This window comes from Myxocyprinus asiaticus, chromosome 4, assembly GCF_019703515.2.
Source record: "Myxocyprinus asiaticus isolate MX2 ecotype Aquarium Trade chromosome 4, UBuf_Myxa_2, whole genome shotgun sequence".
Classification (NCBI taxonomy): domain Eukaryota; kingdom Metazoa; phylum Chordata; class Actinopteri; order Cypriniformes; family Catostomidae; genus Myxocyprinus; species Myxocyprinus asiaticus.
The window spans coordinates 46333216-46347568 of record NC_059347.1 but is presented as its reverse complement, the minus strand read 5'-3'; the positions used below and the strand labels follow the sequence as shown (position 1 = coordinate 46347568).

Genomic DNA, 14353 nt, shown 5'->3' with positions numbered 1-14353 from the left:
ATGACTGCCTTGCCCTGAATAACCAAAACTCCACTTTCCGCGACAAAATAGTATTATATCTATATTTCAATCGGGTCAATTCTCTGAGGCCATCAGCTGACATACGGCGCTTCAGCTCTGCCTCTGCACTTTTAATATTTCCTTCCAACTCCACAAGTTCTCGTGCATTGGATTTTTTGATGAATGAGGCATACTGTTTGATCTGACCCCTAAGAACCGCCTTAAGTGCCTCCCAAGCCACGCTCACAGAGGATACTGAGGACCAGTTGGTCTCCATATAAACATTGATTTCAGTCTTTAACATTTGTTGGAAATCAGGATTTTTTAAAAGGGATACATTAAGGCGCCAACTATATGATTTATTTTTCTCTATATGTGGCATCACCTCTAAACTCACCAGGGCATGATCCGAGACTAAAATGTTTCCAATTGAGCAATCAACAACAGATGAAATTAGGGATTTAGATATCCAAAAAAAAAATCTATTCTAGAATAAATCTTATGGACTGATGAAAAAAATGTATAGTCCCTACCGGATGGGTTCAAAAGTCTCCAAATATCCGAAAGACCAAGATTTTTACACATCCTGTGAAGCGTCAATGTTGCTCTAGGGGGTTTACACACTTTAGCTTCACTATGATCAAGGACTGAATCCATCAAAAGATTAAATTCTACTCCCAATATTATATCATGAGGGGTGCCAGCGGTTTGCAGCATCCCTTCAAGATCTATAAAAAAGCCCTGATTATCAACGTTAGGTGCGTAAATATTAGCCAAAATCAGACTTTGCCCTTGAATTTCAGCTAAAACAATAATTACTCTTCCTAATTTATCTTTAATCTGTTTGAGAAATTTGAATTGTAAATGTTTATTAATCAATATAATGACTCCCTTGCTCTTACTTGAGCCAACACTAAAGAAAACATGTCCACCCCATATCTTCCCAAGTTTTTCAGCTTCCTGCTGGGAAAGATGTGTTTCTTGAAGAAACACTATATCATATTTCTTACGTTTAAGAAAAGCAATAACCTTCCTTCTTTTTATGGGGTGCCCCAACCCATTCACATTCCATGTGGAGAGAGACAACTTATTCATATTAACATTTGACATTTTGATATAATAAAAATAAAAAATTGTGTGTGAAAAACAAAATTATGAAGATCACATTCCACATTAGTGAAACAATCAACCCCCGAACATCCCCCGGAACAAAACAAAAACAGAAAAAAGAAAAACGTGCGCATTAACCCCGCGCACGACAGCGCCAACCGGCTACAATCCCTCTAAACTCAAAAGGTCCATGAACGCACACGAGTCCCCACGACAACTTTGCCATCGGATTGCTCAATTTTGCCTCACAAATTTGTGAGGCAAAATTACATAACAGAAAATACTTTGTAAAATAAACCCAGTCAATAGGAAGAATGAACACAAAGAAAGTGTAGATTCATTCACAGAACTGTCTCAAAGGTGTGATCTTCCACAAAACAAATTCCAGCTGATATAAAACCGATCAGATTCCTCGGACAGACAAACGAATGTTCCGTGAGTCGGCTGTTATGAGTTCAGCGGATGACGTAATCATTCCAATGTCCCGTTTAGAAAAAACAAAAACTCAAAACAAACTCCAGCCAGCAGGAGGAATAAGCATGAAGAACGAACAGATTAATCCACAGCTGTTCCAAAGGAGTGTTATTCAATAGAACAAGCTACAGCCGCTAGGCGGAACCAATACGAGTAAATTCACTCGAAGGCTGCATAAAAGTAAATACCATGACTTACACAATCCGTCAGCTTTATAAAAGACATCCTTTGTGTGAGCATGTAAATATTTTGTGGTCATCCGTAGTGTCCACTCTCAAACTGGCCGGGAACTTCAATGCAAATGTAATCTTCCATCAATGCAAAAGTTTCTTTAAGGAAAAGTGTTATTCACAAAACAAGCTCCAGCCGCACGGCGGAGCCAATGCAAAAAAACCAAAATTTCACCCAGCTTCCTCAAGAGTTAGGTACAGCGAGTCAGGCCCACTCACATAAGAAACATCCAATGGTTTACTCAGTCACTGATTCTATAAAAGACATTGCCAGATTTGGACATGTGAATACTTTGCGACCGACCTTCGTTTCTATTCTGTTTGGCAGGAAACATCAGAGCAAACGAGATCTTTTTCTGATGTAAGAGTTTCTTACATTCCTTGAACCGATCGCGTTTCTCTCTTGTCGAACTCGCAAAGTCCGGGAACAAGAAAATATTATGGTTCTTCCAAGAAAGCTTCCCTTTGCTCCTCGCCTGGTGCAACACAAGATCTTTATCGGATGATCTCAGAAATCCGGCCAGAATCGATCTGTGCCTGTCTCCCTCAGCAGATCTGTGAGCTGGCACTCTGTGAGCTCGCTCAATTTCCAGCTTGTGGCCTGTTATGTCGAGCAGACTCGGGAAGAGCTCGTCCAGGAATTTCACCATATCTCTGCCCTCCTCATGCTCAGGAATTCCAACAATTCGTATGTTATTCCTGCGGTTTCTATTTTCAAGATCTTCAAGCTTTTCAAGGAGATGTTCCAAATCAACTTTGGTCGCGGGTGGATTAGCGGTTAATTCCTTCTCTGAAGATTCCAGAAAATCAATTCGTTTTTCAACATCAGACACTCTTGTACCTAACTCAGAGAATTTTCTTCCCATCGCCGTGATCGATCGACGTATTACAGGGAGATCCTCCAAGTCAGCAAGAATCTTCGTCAACATCATCGACATGTTGGACAACTGACGCTGGATCTCCTCTCCCGCCGTGCCATCCAAATCGAGTCCCCGGTCTGTAGGCCTCTCGGGGCTTTCATCCTGAACAAGTAAGTGTCTTTTTATATCTCCAGAGCCCGAGGATTTTGACTTCTTTGCCATGTTTTGCAATAAAGGACAAATGTGTAACTGGGTGTATCAAATTTCACCAGATTATAACATGAGAATAATCGAAAATTCAGCAAAGTGCGCAGAGCTCGTCGCTCACACGTCTGCTCCTTGCATGGTGTCCATTTTTCCGTATTTTTATTACTTTGAGGATTTGTTGTATACAATAGTAATATATTCCTGTCTTATTTAGCCTACTTTCACCTGGAGTTTATATTCTGACGCTGAGGCTGTATTTTATGTAGGCATTGTAGGCAACATTCCTAACTAACAATAAACATTCAAAGCATGGCGGCCCCTCAGCACACTAGAGCAGAAGGGAAAAAATATTGTTGTTTATCAAGCGCTGAAATTTTGCTTGTTGCAGAGCAATCTGGAATAACATTAAACATTGTAACAGTCCCCTCTTTGCAACCTGAACTTGTTAAGAACGTTAAATCTTTGTGACACCTGCGTTAAAATACAACAATCTAGACACAGTTCAACGACTGATACAGAACGCAGGTGTCTCGGCATGCATTTTTGAAACCTGAAACTCTTAAGTTGCCACAGTGTCTAAAAATGTGCCAGTGCTCCGTGAGACACTGAAGAAACAGCGAGACACAGTGCAGCAGGTATGGACGTTCATCCAGTGTGTGTTTACGCAGGAAAACAATGGCAAAACAGAGCAGATGCAGGCAAAAAAACGTTCGGTGTGAACAGGCCCTAACTCATCCATTCGCGCGTATCTGGGAGTGAGAGCGCGTGCGAGAAACAAGTTCAGACGGCCTACATTTTTTTTCATAAATTACCAACCCGATCCCTACTTAAACTCACCTGTCCCTACCCCAGCGGCTTCTAACGTGAACCTCTCTAAGAGCGCTGACAACAGCGTATTCGCGCGTATACCCAGAACAACATGTCACCCCTCAAGCATTTTTTGCGGAGCTTTCCTACCTAGGCGCGGGTCGATTTATCATGAACGTTTTTTATTATATCATTCATTTATCTGGCTTTGGGACCTATCATGCATCCACAAGCTTTTAATCTGCTCAGGGTTGCAAATATCCAATCACGTCTGAAATGAATGTTCTGATTGGTGGATCAGCTTCGTCTGACTGTCTGTCTTGCCAGTACCCCTGCAGCTCTGTGCACGCTCTGCACACATTTACATTTACATTTATGCATTTGGCAGACGCTTTTATCCAAAGTGACTTACAGTGCAATTATTACAGGGACAATCCCCCTGGAGCAACCTGGGGTTAAGTGCCTTGCTCAAGGACACAATGGTGATGGCTGTGGGGATTGAACCAGCAACCTCCTGCCAGTGATGTGTTTTAGCCCACTACGCCACCACCACTTCAAAGTATATACAGTTGCAATCAAAATTATTCAACCCCCCCAAGACAGTAAGGATTTACAAAGGTAAGCTTTTCTGATGACCCAGAATTTTTTTACTTTACATCTATATCAGTTGAGTGACACATTCAAAGTCACAGTGTGAATATATAACCTAATATTTCTAAATAGCAGGATTTTTTACAAATACAGCCATGTCATAATTATTCAACCCCTATTGCATGTAGCTGTTTCTTAAATATGTAAGGCTACACAAGTAATTGTTTTAAAACAAAATTAAGTCATCAGTCTGCAATGGCACTTATTTAAGTTTTAAAATTTAAGTTTAGCGTTGTAAGCAAAAATGTATTTCTATGCAAAAAATGCAATTAAAAATAAGCTGTCTCAAAAGCTAACAGAGGAGATCATTCCATTACACAAGAAAGGTCATGGCTAAAAGTACATTTCCAAGGCACTTCAATTTCCAATAGACAAAGTTGGCAGCACCATTCATACATTTATTTTAAATATGGTACAACAGCAACCTTCTTGGGGTGTGGAAGAAAGCAAAACTTCACCAAGGGAAATGTTGACTCCAGCTGACTGAATATTCAAGAAGTAATTAGGAAAGACCTGTGGAGTCCTGGAAGAAGATTTTATAGACATATAACACTAAACTGAAAATGAGTTTTAGACCCATGGGTCAGCAGCACGTCTGGAGTAAGATGATAAGTTGATGACAAGAACGACACCATCCCCACAGTCAAGCATGGAGGTGGGTCAGTCCTGTTATGGGGGTGTTTTGCAGCTGCAGGAAATGGCTATCCTGACTATGTGACTGACACCATGGATTCTTTCAGGTATCAGGCCATTTTGGATGTCTTCAGTGTGTAAATTGAAGCTCGATGATCACTGGACTTTCCAACAAGACAATAACACCAAGGATACATCCAAGTTGTCCAAAATCTGGTTCAGGGATAGGTCGTGGAATGTCCTTAAATGGCCCTTTCAGTCCATCATTAAAATCCCATTGCAAACCTTTGTTGGGATTTCAAGGAAGCAGTGGCAGCACAGAAACCAAAGAATGTCAATGAGCTGGAAGCTTTTACTCATGAGAAATGTGTAAAAATTCTAATAGAGAGGTGTCTGAAGCCTGAGAACACTTACCTGAAACATTTATTTGCTGTTATTAAGGATAAAGAATGCTCCACAAATGAATGACTTTGGGGGTTGAATATTTTTGCCATGACATTTGTGGAGAGAATTAGTTATTTTTTATTTTAAAATTTGGGTAAACTTAACTCTTTGTTCTCAGAATCACTCAAATGTGTATTAAAAAATTACTTTGACTGTTTCCTGAGGAGTGCACGACTACTTCTGGGCTTAAAAGATTCAACTATGCAGAACTTTTTATCTTCTCTCTTCCATGTTCTACTTAATGGCTGATGTGGCCCCTGTACCAAAATAATTGCACACCCCTGCTCAATTGAATATGTAAGACTAATACTGTAAATTGGCAAGCAGATTTCCTTGAATCCCAGTAAACACACAAAATCCCTTCATTTTGTGAACACAAAATGCTGCATCAAAACTTATAAACATGTATGATTTTGCAAATCATTATGTCCTAATCTGCAGGCGCAGCATTTTGCTGTAATTTTCAGCGACAGATCATGTGAACGAAGCAATAAATATTTTGTACATTTAAAAAAACAAATTTTTTTTTTTTTTTTTTATGTTGTTTTAGTAGCATTTAAACATGATTTAATCTATTTAAAAAAAATAATTACAATACATCTCCACTTCATACAGGGTACACCCACTATTTTCAGAAGCACCCTCAGTGATTTTGATCTGGAACCAGGCCTGCACAGAGCATGGGTTATGTCTCCATCCTCCAACTGACATTGCCAGCAGAAAGGTGTCAATAAATGTCACTATCAAGACCTCTTTCCAGAAACCTTGGCATTAGTGTATATTACCAGCTTATGAGTATCTAATGGTCTTTCGATTGCATAACCTGTTTATCAAATGTCTAGCAAATAATATTTTGAATTAGATATTTGGGGCCCTATGTTAAGAGCTCTAGTGATAAACGCAGCACTATGCTTTAAGTCATACACACAAAGTCAATGGGCATGACAATGAAGTTTTGGTGTGTTCGTGCAAGCATGCACTAAGTGTAGGCGCAAATAGGTTTGGCAAAATTGCTCACACAATGCGCAAATGAGCTGGGTCAAGTGCAATTGAATTCGGAGGTTCTTCTCCGGTTATTGCATCGTCTGCATCCTATTATATCATTGTCCATTCCTTCAAGCACCAGTGATATATCAAATGCATCACATTCATAAGAAGTTGGTAGTGCAAATGGGCTGTATATGAATTAGAAGAATAGAAATATGGACTTACGTTCTTTTGTGAATTAACTGCGTGACTGTGTTTTTGATGGATGTCAGACAAATCCTGACATGCATGGAAAATATGGTTCTTGTCAGGATTTGAATGTTTTGTGGGGGGGGGGGGATTTTTCCCCTTTTTCTCCCAATTTGGAATGCCCAATTCCCAATGCGCTCTAAGTCCTCGTGGTCACATAGTGATTCGCCTCATCACCAGTTGCCTCTGCGTCTGAGACAGTCAACCCGCGCATCTTATCACATGGCTTGTTGAGTGCGTTGTCACGGAGACATAGCGCGTGTGGAGGCTTCACGCCAACCACCGCGGCAACCACACTCAATTCACCATCGGCCCCACTGAGAGTAATCCACATTATAGTGACCACGAGGAGGTTACCCCATGTGACTCTACCCTCCCTAGCAACCGGGCCAATTTGGTTGCTTAGGAGACCTGGCTGGAGTCACTCAGCACGCCCTGGGATTCGAACTAGCGAGCTAGTGAACTCCAGGGGGGGTAGCCAGCGTATTTTAACACTGAGCTACCCAGGCCCCCCTAGAGAAAGTATTATTAATTTACATCTACTGATACACATCATGGCTAGTATTAACAGTGATATCTGGGAGAAAAGGGGATAAAAATGATTAAAAAAAGAACAGGTGTGACGTCATTTCAGCCGAAATCTGGCCAAAAAGGCGTTTTTGAGCTCATAAGTTTCTCAGATAACTGAAAGGGTGCCTAGTGGATCTCCTGATGGTTCCACCGGTGTGGCAGCTGAGGAACCCCAAATGCTGCCTAAAGTATCTTTACCTTAAACTTACCTGACCGACTTTTGCTTTATCTCCTCCTATTCTCTCTTTCTCATTGCTTCTACATACCCCGCCTCTCTCTCTCTCTCTCTCTCTCTCTCTCCCCTCTTCCTCTTCTGCTGGACTAATTTCTACTCTAGAGATGAGAAAGAGATGGTGAGAATGATATTACACAATTTACACAAAATACATAGAGGGTGAACTGGGAGTTTCTTAATAAGAAACACTTTGTGTATGTGTGTTTGATGAGGAATGTTATTGTATCTAAAAGATGAAGATTTATTATGGAACAACATTCAGGAATTATTTACAATCTTGAAGAGGAGCAGCTGATGGTGAGTCAGGGAATCTCTCTCTTTAAGACACAAACACGCATGCAGGGTTGTACAAGTGTTTCTCAAAGGCCTTCTCATAAAACACAATTCACAGACACTTTATTATAAAACAAGTCAGATTTTTTGACAGCTTTTGAGTAAACAAAGTATAACTTTTTATTACGATAAAATGAATAAATGTTTGTTGCCAATTAAATGAGTTTTTGTTTGATTCCAGCCTTTAGAATACAACAGTTTTTATTAATTGTTTTTCTTTCAAGTAAAGTTTAATTCAAGCAGTTTTGTCTTTATTCAGTATCAAAGTATGTGAAAATGTCTTTGTGAAAAATTTGAAATGTCTTACTGTAACATTTTACTTTAAAATATGGAAGAAAAAAAAATCTTACTAAAACACCTAACAAGTGTTTCAGTAACAGAGAGAATTAACTTTTATTTAGATTAACAGATGCCAACAGTGTGTGTACACGAGTCAGAAAGATGGTTGTTTGCAACCATGATTTCCCGTGAGACGTTAGCTGTGTGTGTTTGTCCCGTGGGAAAGGAGCTGGGTGTCACTCTGTGTTCTGTGTTTCTTTAATGATGAGCCAATTAACAAAAACATTGTTAACATTCAGCTAGCCATGGCATTATCTATCCATGCATTAATCTATCCGTCCAACCAAGCATCTGTCCATCTCATTTTCAAAAACTGTTTCTGCAATACCCATGAGATCATCTCTCCATCCAGTTTTTGAAAGAGTAATTGATTAATTCTCTCTCTCTCCTTTTTCTGTCTATCTCTCGCAGTAAGCTGAGGTGATTGCCATAGTGACCACATTCCCAGGTGAGAAATGTTTGCTGGTAACTCCCTTGTCCTGCTGTCCCTCTTATCTCTCTCTCTCTCTCTCTCTCTCATGAGCATGTTAGAGAGAGAAGTTTGAAGTGCTGAAAACATCTTTGTAGTACATATCAATAGAGGCTAAAGGCACATGTACTGAGGAGATCTGAGTTACCTGTGTGCCTGTGTTTTATGCGTGTGTGCAGTATGATGGGACAGGCAGCAGCTGAGGGGTCTCCCTGCTCTAAGCGTCTCTCAGTGAAAACTCAAGGGGATGATCAGGATGGAGCAGAGAGTGTGCTCAGTCGGTCAGTAACTATATGTGTGTGTGGTTTTGTTCACCTATCCACGTGGGAAATAATTGTCCTCACAATGATACCAACATTGTGGTGACCTAACTGGTGGTCCCTTTCACAATTTTTGTGCAAAAACTACAAAGAAGGAATATGACATAACTATCCATAAAGCACTTCTTAACAGAGAAATAACACAGCTAGAAAAGTATACCCACCCTTATAGGACAATTTAAACAACTTTACAGAACAAATAATGGAAATTTTTAATGGATAATTCATGTAAATGCTTTAACAAAAATATGAGCATCACATTTCTGCTTTTAAGCCTCCAGTGCATTCTAACACATGTTCTGTCTCATTTTCACTCAGGTCTCAGTCTGTGTGTGATGACACCTCCTCTGAGTTGCAGCGAGTAGCTGCTCTTAAGCCTCAGGACAGGCCCTCTATAAACTCTTTTAGAGGCAGAGGAGCACTGTCCAGATTGGTGAGTATGGTGGTCACTCTGAGAGACTGGGCACACAGAAGTCTGATAGAGGAGGAGGAGAGACCAGATTCTTTCCTGGAGAGATTCCGAGGACCCGAAGTACGAGCCCCACCCAGCCGAACCAGCAACAACCAACCAGACACTAACGGCAACACTAAAGGAAATGCAAAGTAATACAGCCATAACACACAGGCCTATACACAAATGCAAGTTCTACATAAACACAAATACAGTAAACACCAGGCTCAACTCCGTGTGTTGTGCATTCAATGTCCTCAAAACAAAGCAAGTAGCATCTCTATACAAATGATGCTAGATTTTTTTTCTCAGAAGTAATTCCACTTTTCTTAGCCATTTTTTAATTACCTATTTTAACCAACTGGTCCCGAGGTAATTTTGGATGTAAGAAGTCAATTTACTCAGGTGTAGTTGATCACATTAATTTATTAACATGTTCCACTAAGTTTGCCAACCAGAAAAAAATCCAAATGCTTTTGGTCTTAATTTTGAACAATATATCTAATGTTTTAAAACCTAACAATATTTTTACATTAGATATTTTGTTATCTAATGCAATAACATTAATGCATCTTCAAGTGTTGTTTACTTGTCCAAAAACATTCTTGTCTATTATATCTGTATACACACTGTATGTGCGTATATGTGACATATGGACATGATAATTGGTAACAGTCTGCTCATTCCATATGTAACACAAACATGTATGTTTTTCCTCACAGGAAGAAATGGGAGACATTGATCATTTCTCCCTCTGATGACGTGTACTATTACTGGCTGTTCTTCATTGCTGCAGCTGTACTTTATAACTGGGTTCTGCTTGTAGCCAGGTATGAACTTTCTCCTTTACCCTCCCCTTTACATATTCATTGTTACCCTTTGTTAATGTTCTCTTAATCAGCCGTTAAAGAGTGCACATTCCCGCGTGTTGATGTGCTTGTTGTTGGCGTAACTAATTGCCGTAATGCTGTAAGGCTTCTTTGTTACGCTTGTCACTCTTAGATAAACAAACAGATCAGCCCTCTGAGAACCCTGTTTGACTGACTGTACAGATGTGTGTGTGTGTGTGTGTGTGTGTGTGTGTTTAGAATATATTTAACACAGGCTTTCTAATGATTATGTGCAGGTTATCAACATATTTTTGGTTCTTGTTTTCTTTCTCTTTCTCCCTCTCTGTATGTGTAGAGCATGTTTTGATCAGCTGCAGACTGAGAACCCCATTGTCTGGCTGGTGTTAGACTATATGTGTGATGTTGTCTACATACTGGATTCATGTATGCGGCTAAGGACAGGTATATGAAAAACACATCCTCAGAATTCCGGTCACACTTTAGATATATTGTGGTTTGTAGGCTTATCTCATATTAATGATAACCCCTAATGGTTTACTTTCAGGGGGGTTTTCACGTTCTGTAAAAAAAGAAATGTTTTGCATAAATCACTTGTTCCAAACTTATATTACTTTAATTTCATGGAACACAAAAGGAGATGTTAAGCAGAACACCAGCCTCAGTCACCATCCACTTTTATTATATGGAAAAAAAGATGCAATGAAAGTGAATGGTGATTAAGGCTGTCAATCTACTTAACATGTCCTTTTGTGTTCTGTGAAAGAAAGAGAGTCATACATGGTTGTAACAGCAAAGAGTGAGTACATTATGACAATTACATTTTTTGGGTGAACTACCTCTTTAAAATATCATTGGCAAGATGGTAAAGACAACAATTTGGTAAAAATACAAAATTATTCAGTTAAAAGTTAGTGGGCGCTGTGGTAGGGACCAAGGCAGTCATGGGGAGAATAATGTCATTTGAAGCAGCCAGGAGTGCCATTCCAAAGATGTTGTTTATTTGCAGGAAGTGCAAAATAAAACCGTTTAAGCAAAATAAAAACTAGAACTGTTGGGTACTAAAAGCAGCATTCACTACCTTCCCTAAACATGGAGGTCAGAGTCCTTTGCACTCAAGCAGTGCTAACAAACAACCTTGTTTCACATGTGCTCCAGAACACAATCCATCCTTCTTGTCTTCCTTTCCTCTAGTGGTGGCTGGTTTACACAATATTTCCCACCTTTATCAATTGAAATATACCATTTTGTTTAACATAAATTTAACCCTAACCCTCACATTCTTACAACAAATTACATTGAATAAAATAAGAAAAAAGATAAATGAGAGTTAAAAACAACACCAATCAATACAAAAATAAATAGGACAGATAAAACAGCAGCATTTGCACATTAAAATGGTTTTCCTTAAACAGCTAAGATGAGCACTCCCTGATTAGGTGCCCGCTTCCCCAATTGCCTCGCCCATTTGCTAAAACCAGAAATCAAGCAACAAACACTAATATGGTGAATAAAATGATAAATAAATCCTGGGACATATTAAAATCCTGTGATGGACACTGAATCAAAAGGATCTCCATCACAGGCACTGAACACCTACAGACTAACAGTGAAACTTGAAACAGTAGGTTGACCTTTCTTAGATAAAATTGGTCCGTGCTTAACAAAATTCAAAACAGTGCCCCTAGTGGCCAAAGTGTTGTGTTGTTGGGTGAATGGGCATGTGTGAGCTCCATTTTCCTGGTTTAATGTCCACAGGAGGGCACAAAAAGCAAGTTGTGAAGCGAGTTGTTTTCAGCTGTACAGGCTCTAATACAGTGAAGATGAATGTATATTTTATTAACTGTACCCCCCAACCCAAACATCAGAACCTAGCCATTAGTGGAGTAAAAGTAGAGGGAAAAAAGGCAACCTCTGAATCACACTCATCACTGATTATGCGAAGGTGATTACTTCCTGGTTTCAAAGCAGGATCTGAACCCGGGCCTCCCACGCTGCTGATACAACGTGTTTCCAGTCACGCCACAAAGGAAGGAAAACATGCTGGGGCCGATGCAAATATATCTGATAGGAGATGCTGCTTTTCAGTGAGTCTGCATAATGTAGCTGATCCTAGGTTATTGGAACTCTCGGAAACAACATGCCGACTTCCTTGTGATCATGTTGACTGCTAAAACATCTGGGTTATAAAAAGTTATAAAAAAAGAGGAACTTTATAGTGCAGACATGACAGCTTCATAGTCAGAGATCCTGCAGTTTTCAATAGAAGTTTCTCTGATTTAGATTGTGTTTTTCTCTTATTATGCCCTCCTAGGTTACCTGGAGCAAGGACTTCTGGTGAAGGACCTGGCAAAACTGAGAGACAGCTACATTCATACTTTTCAGTTCAAAATGGACCTTATCTCCATCCTCCCCACTGACCTAGCCTACATCAGCATAGGCATCAACACTCCACAACTCCGCTTCAACCGTCTCCTGCGCTTCTCCCGTATGTTTGAGTTCTTTAACCGAACAGAGACGAGAACCAACTACCCAAACATCTTCCGGATCTGGAACCTGGTGCTCTACATCCTGGTGATTATCCACTGGAATGCCTGCATCTACTATGCCATCTCGAAGTCTCTGGGCTTTGGGTCTGATCAGTGGGTTTACCCTAACATTACACTCCCAGAGTTCAGAAATCTGAGACGGTGTTATGTGTACTGCTTCTACTGGTCTACTTTGACGCTCACCACCATTGGTGAGATGCCACCACCTGTACGGGATGAGGAATATGTGTTTGTGGTGTTTGACTTTCTTGTTGGAGTCCTGATCTTCGCCACCATCGTAGGTAACGTGGGTTCCATGATTTCCAATATGAATGCCACACGGGCAGAGTTCCAGGCACGGATCGATGCTATTAAACATTACATGCACTTCCGCAAGGTCAGCCGCAACCTTGAGACACGGGTCATCAAATGGTTTGACTACCTCTGGACTAATCAGAAGGCAGTGGATGAACAGCAGGTCTTAAAGAATCTTCCTGATAAGCTACGTGCAGAAATTGCTATCAATGTTCATTTATCCACTCTGAAGAAAGTTCGCATCTTTCAGGATTGTGAGGCTGGGCTGTTAGTAGAACTCGTTTTAAAACTGCGCCCCCAGGTGTACAGTCCTGGCGACTACATATGTCGAAAAGGAGACATTGGAAAAGAGATGTACATCATTAAAGAGGGAAAGTTAGCAGTTGTTGCTGATGATGGAGTGACACAGTTTGCTTTGCTAACAGCTGGGGGATGTTTTGGGGAGATTAGCATTCTTAACATTCAGGGCAGCAAAATGGGAAACAGGCGAACTGCAAACATTCGTAGTATCGGCTACTCGGACCTCTTCTGCCTGTCGAAGGACAACCTAATGGAGGCTGTTACTGAATACCCAGATGCTCAGAAGGTTCTGGAAGAGCGTGGAAGGGAGATTCTTAGGAAGCAGGGACTTCTGGACGAAAGTGCTGCCACACAGGGAGGGATGCTTGCTATGGATACAGACTTGAAGGTTGAACGTCTGGAGGGCTCATTGGATGTTCTGCAGACACGTTTTGACCGGTTGCTGGGAGAGTTCATGGCAACTCAAAGCAGACTGAAGCAGAGAATCACAGCGCTTGAGAGACAGCTGTGTCACACAGGGCTTGGGCTTGTTTCAGATCAAGAGATGGACTTTGAGAGTGATGGGAACATATCACGTACCAATTCAACTGTACAGACACATGCACAAATAGACAATGAGAAGTCAACCATTGTAGACCCTCAACCTGAAAACCAGCACTCACCCAGGAACAGCAGGAGCCGGGACTAAACAAAGACCTGATTTCATAAAATGCTTCTGAACATTTTTAGGCTGGGTAATAGTAATCATCAAATCTAATTATCACTACACTATGTGTCTGTGTGTGACAAAAGTATCACAGGGAAATACTTCAAAGGACCCTAGACTTGGTTTGTGTATAAGGGACAATACTTGTGAATATCTTTCATGTGCAGGATGATATTTGTAGTTGCACACAATATCACAGTTACAGACATTACAGTCTGTATTCTCTCTTTCTCTCTCTTTACAAACATTACAAACTGCCTCCAACAATTTGTGATGGATGTGTATAC

At 40.4% G+C, this 14353-nt stretch overlaps 1 protein-coding gene across 1 annotated transcript; it reads left to right on the top strand.

Annotated features, from left to right (window-relative positions):
• Positions 1 to 8778: 8778 nt before the first annotated feature.
• On the top strand, positions 8779 to 14353 carry LOC127439571 (cyclic nucleotide-gated cation channel-like). Its single transcript, XM_051695736.1, has 5 exons — positions 8779 to 8879; positions 9237 to 9521; positions 10092 to 10199; positions 10555 to 10661; positions 12532 to 14353. The coding sequence occupies exons 1-5, from the start codon at positions 8779 to 8781 to the stop codon at positions 14046 to 14048; spliced, it is 2118 nt and encodes a 705-aa protein (XP_051551696.1). The 3' UTR covers positions 14049 to 14353.

Bases quoted from the DNA above. Each gene is read 5' to 3' on its own strand.
- LOC127439571 (XM_051695736.1), top strand. From the start codon at position 8,779: ATGATGGGACAGGCAGCAGCTGAGGGGTCTCCCTGCTCTAAGCGTCTC. The intron at 10,200-10,554 runs GTATGAACTTTC...CTGTATGTGTAG, and splicing joins TGGGTTCTGCTTGTAGCCAG to AGCATGTTTTGATCAGCTGC. The intron at 10,662-12,531 runs GTATATGAAAAA...ATGCCCTCCTAG, and splicing joins ATGTATGCGGCTAAGGACAG to GTTACCTGGAGCAAGGACTT.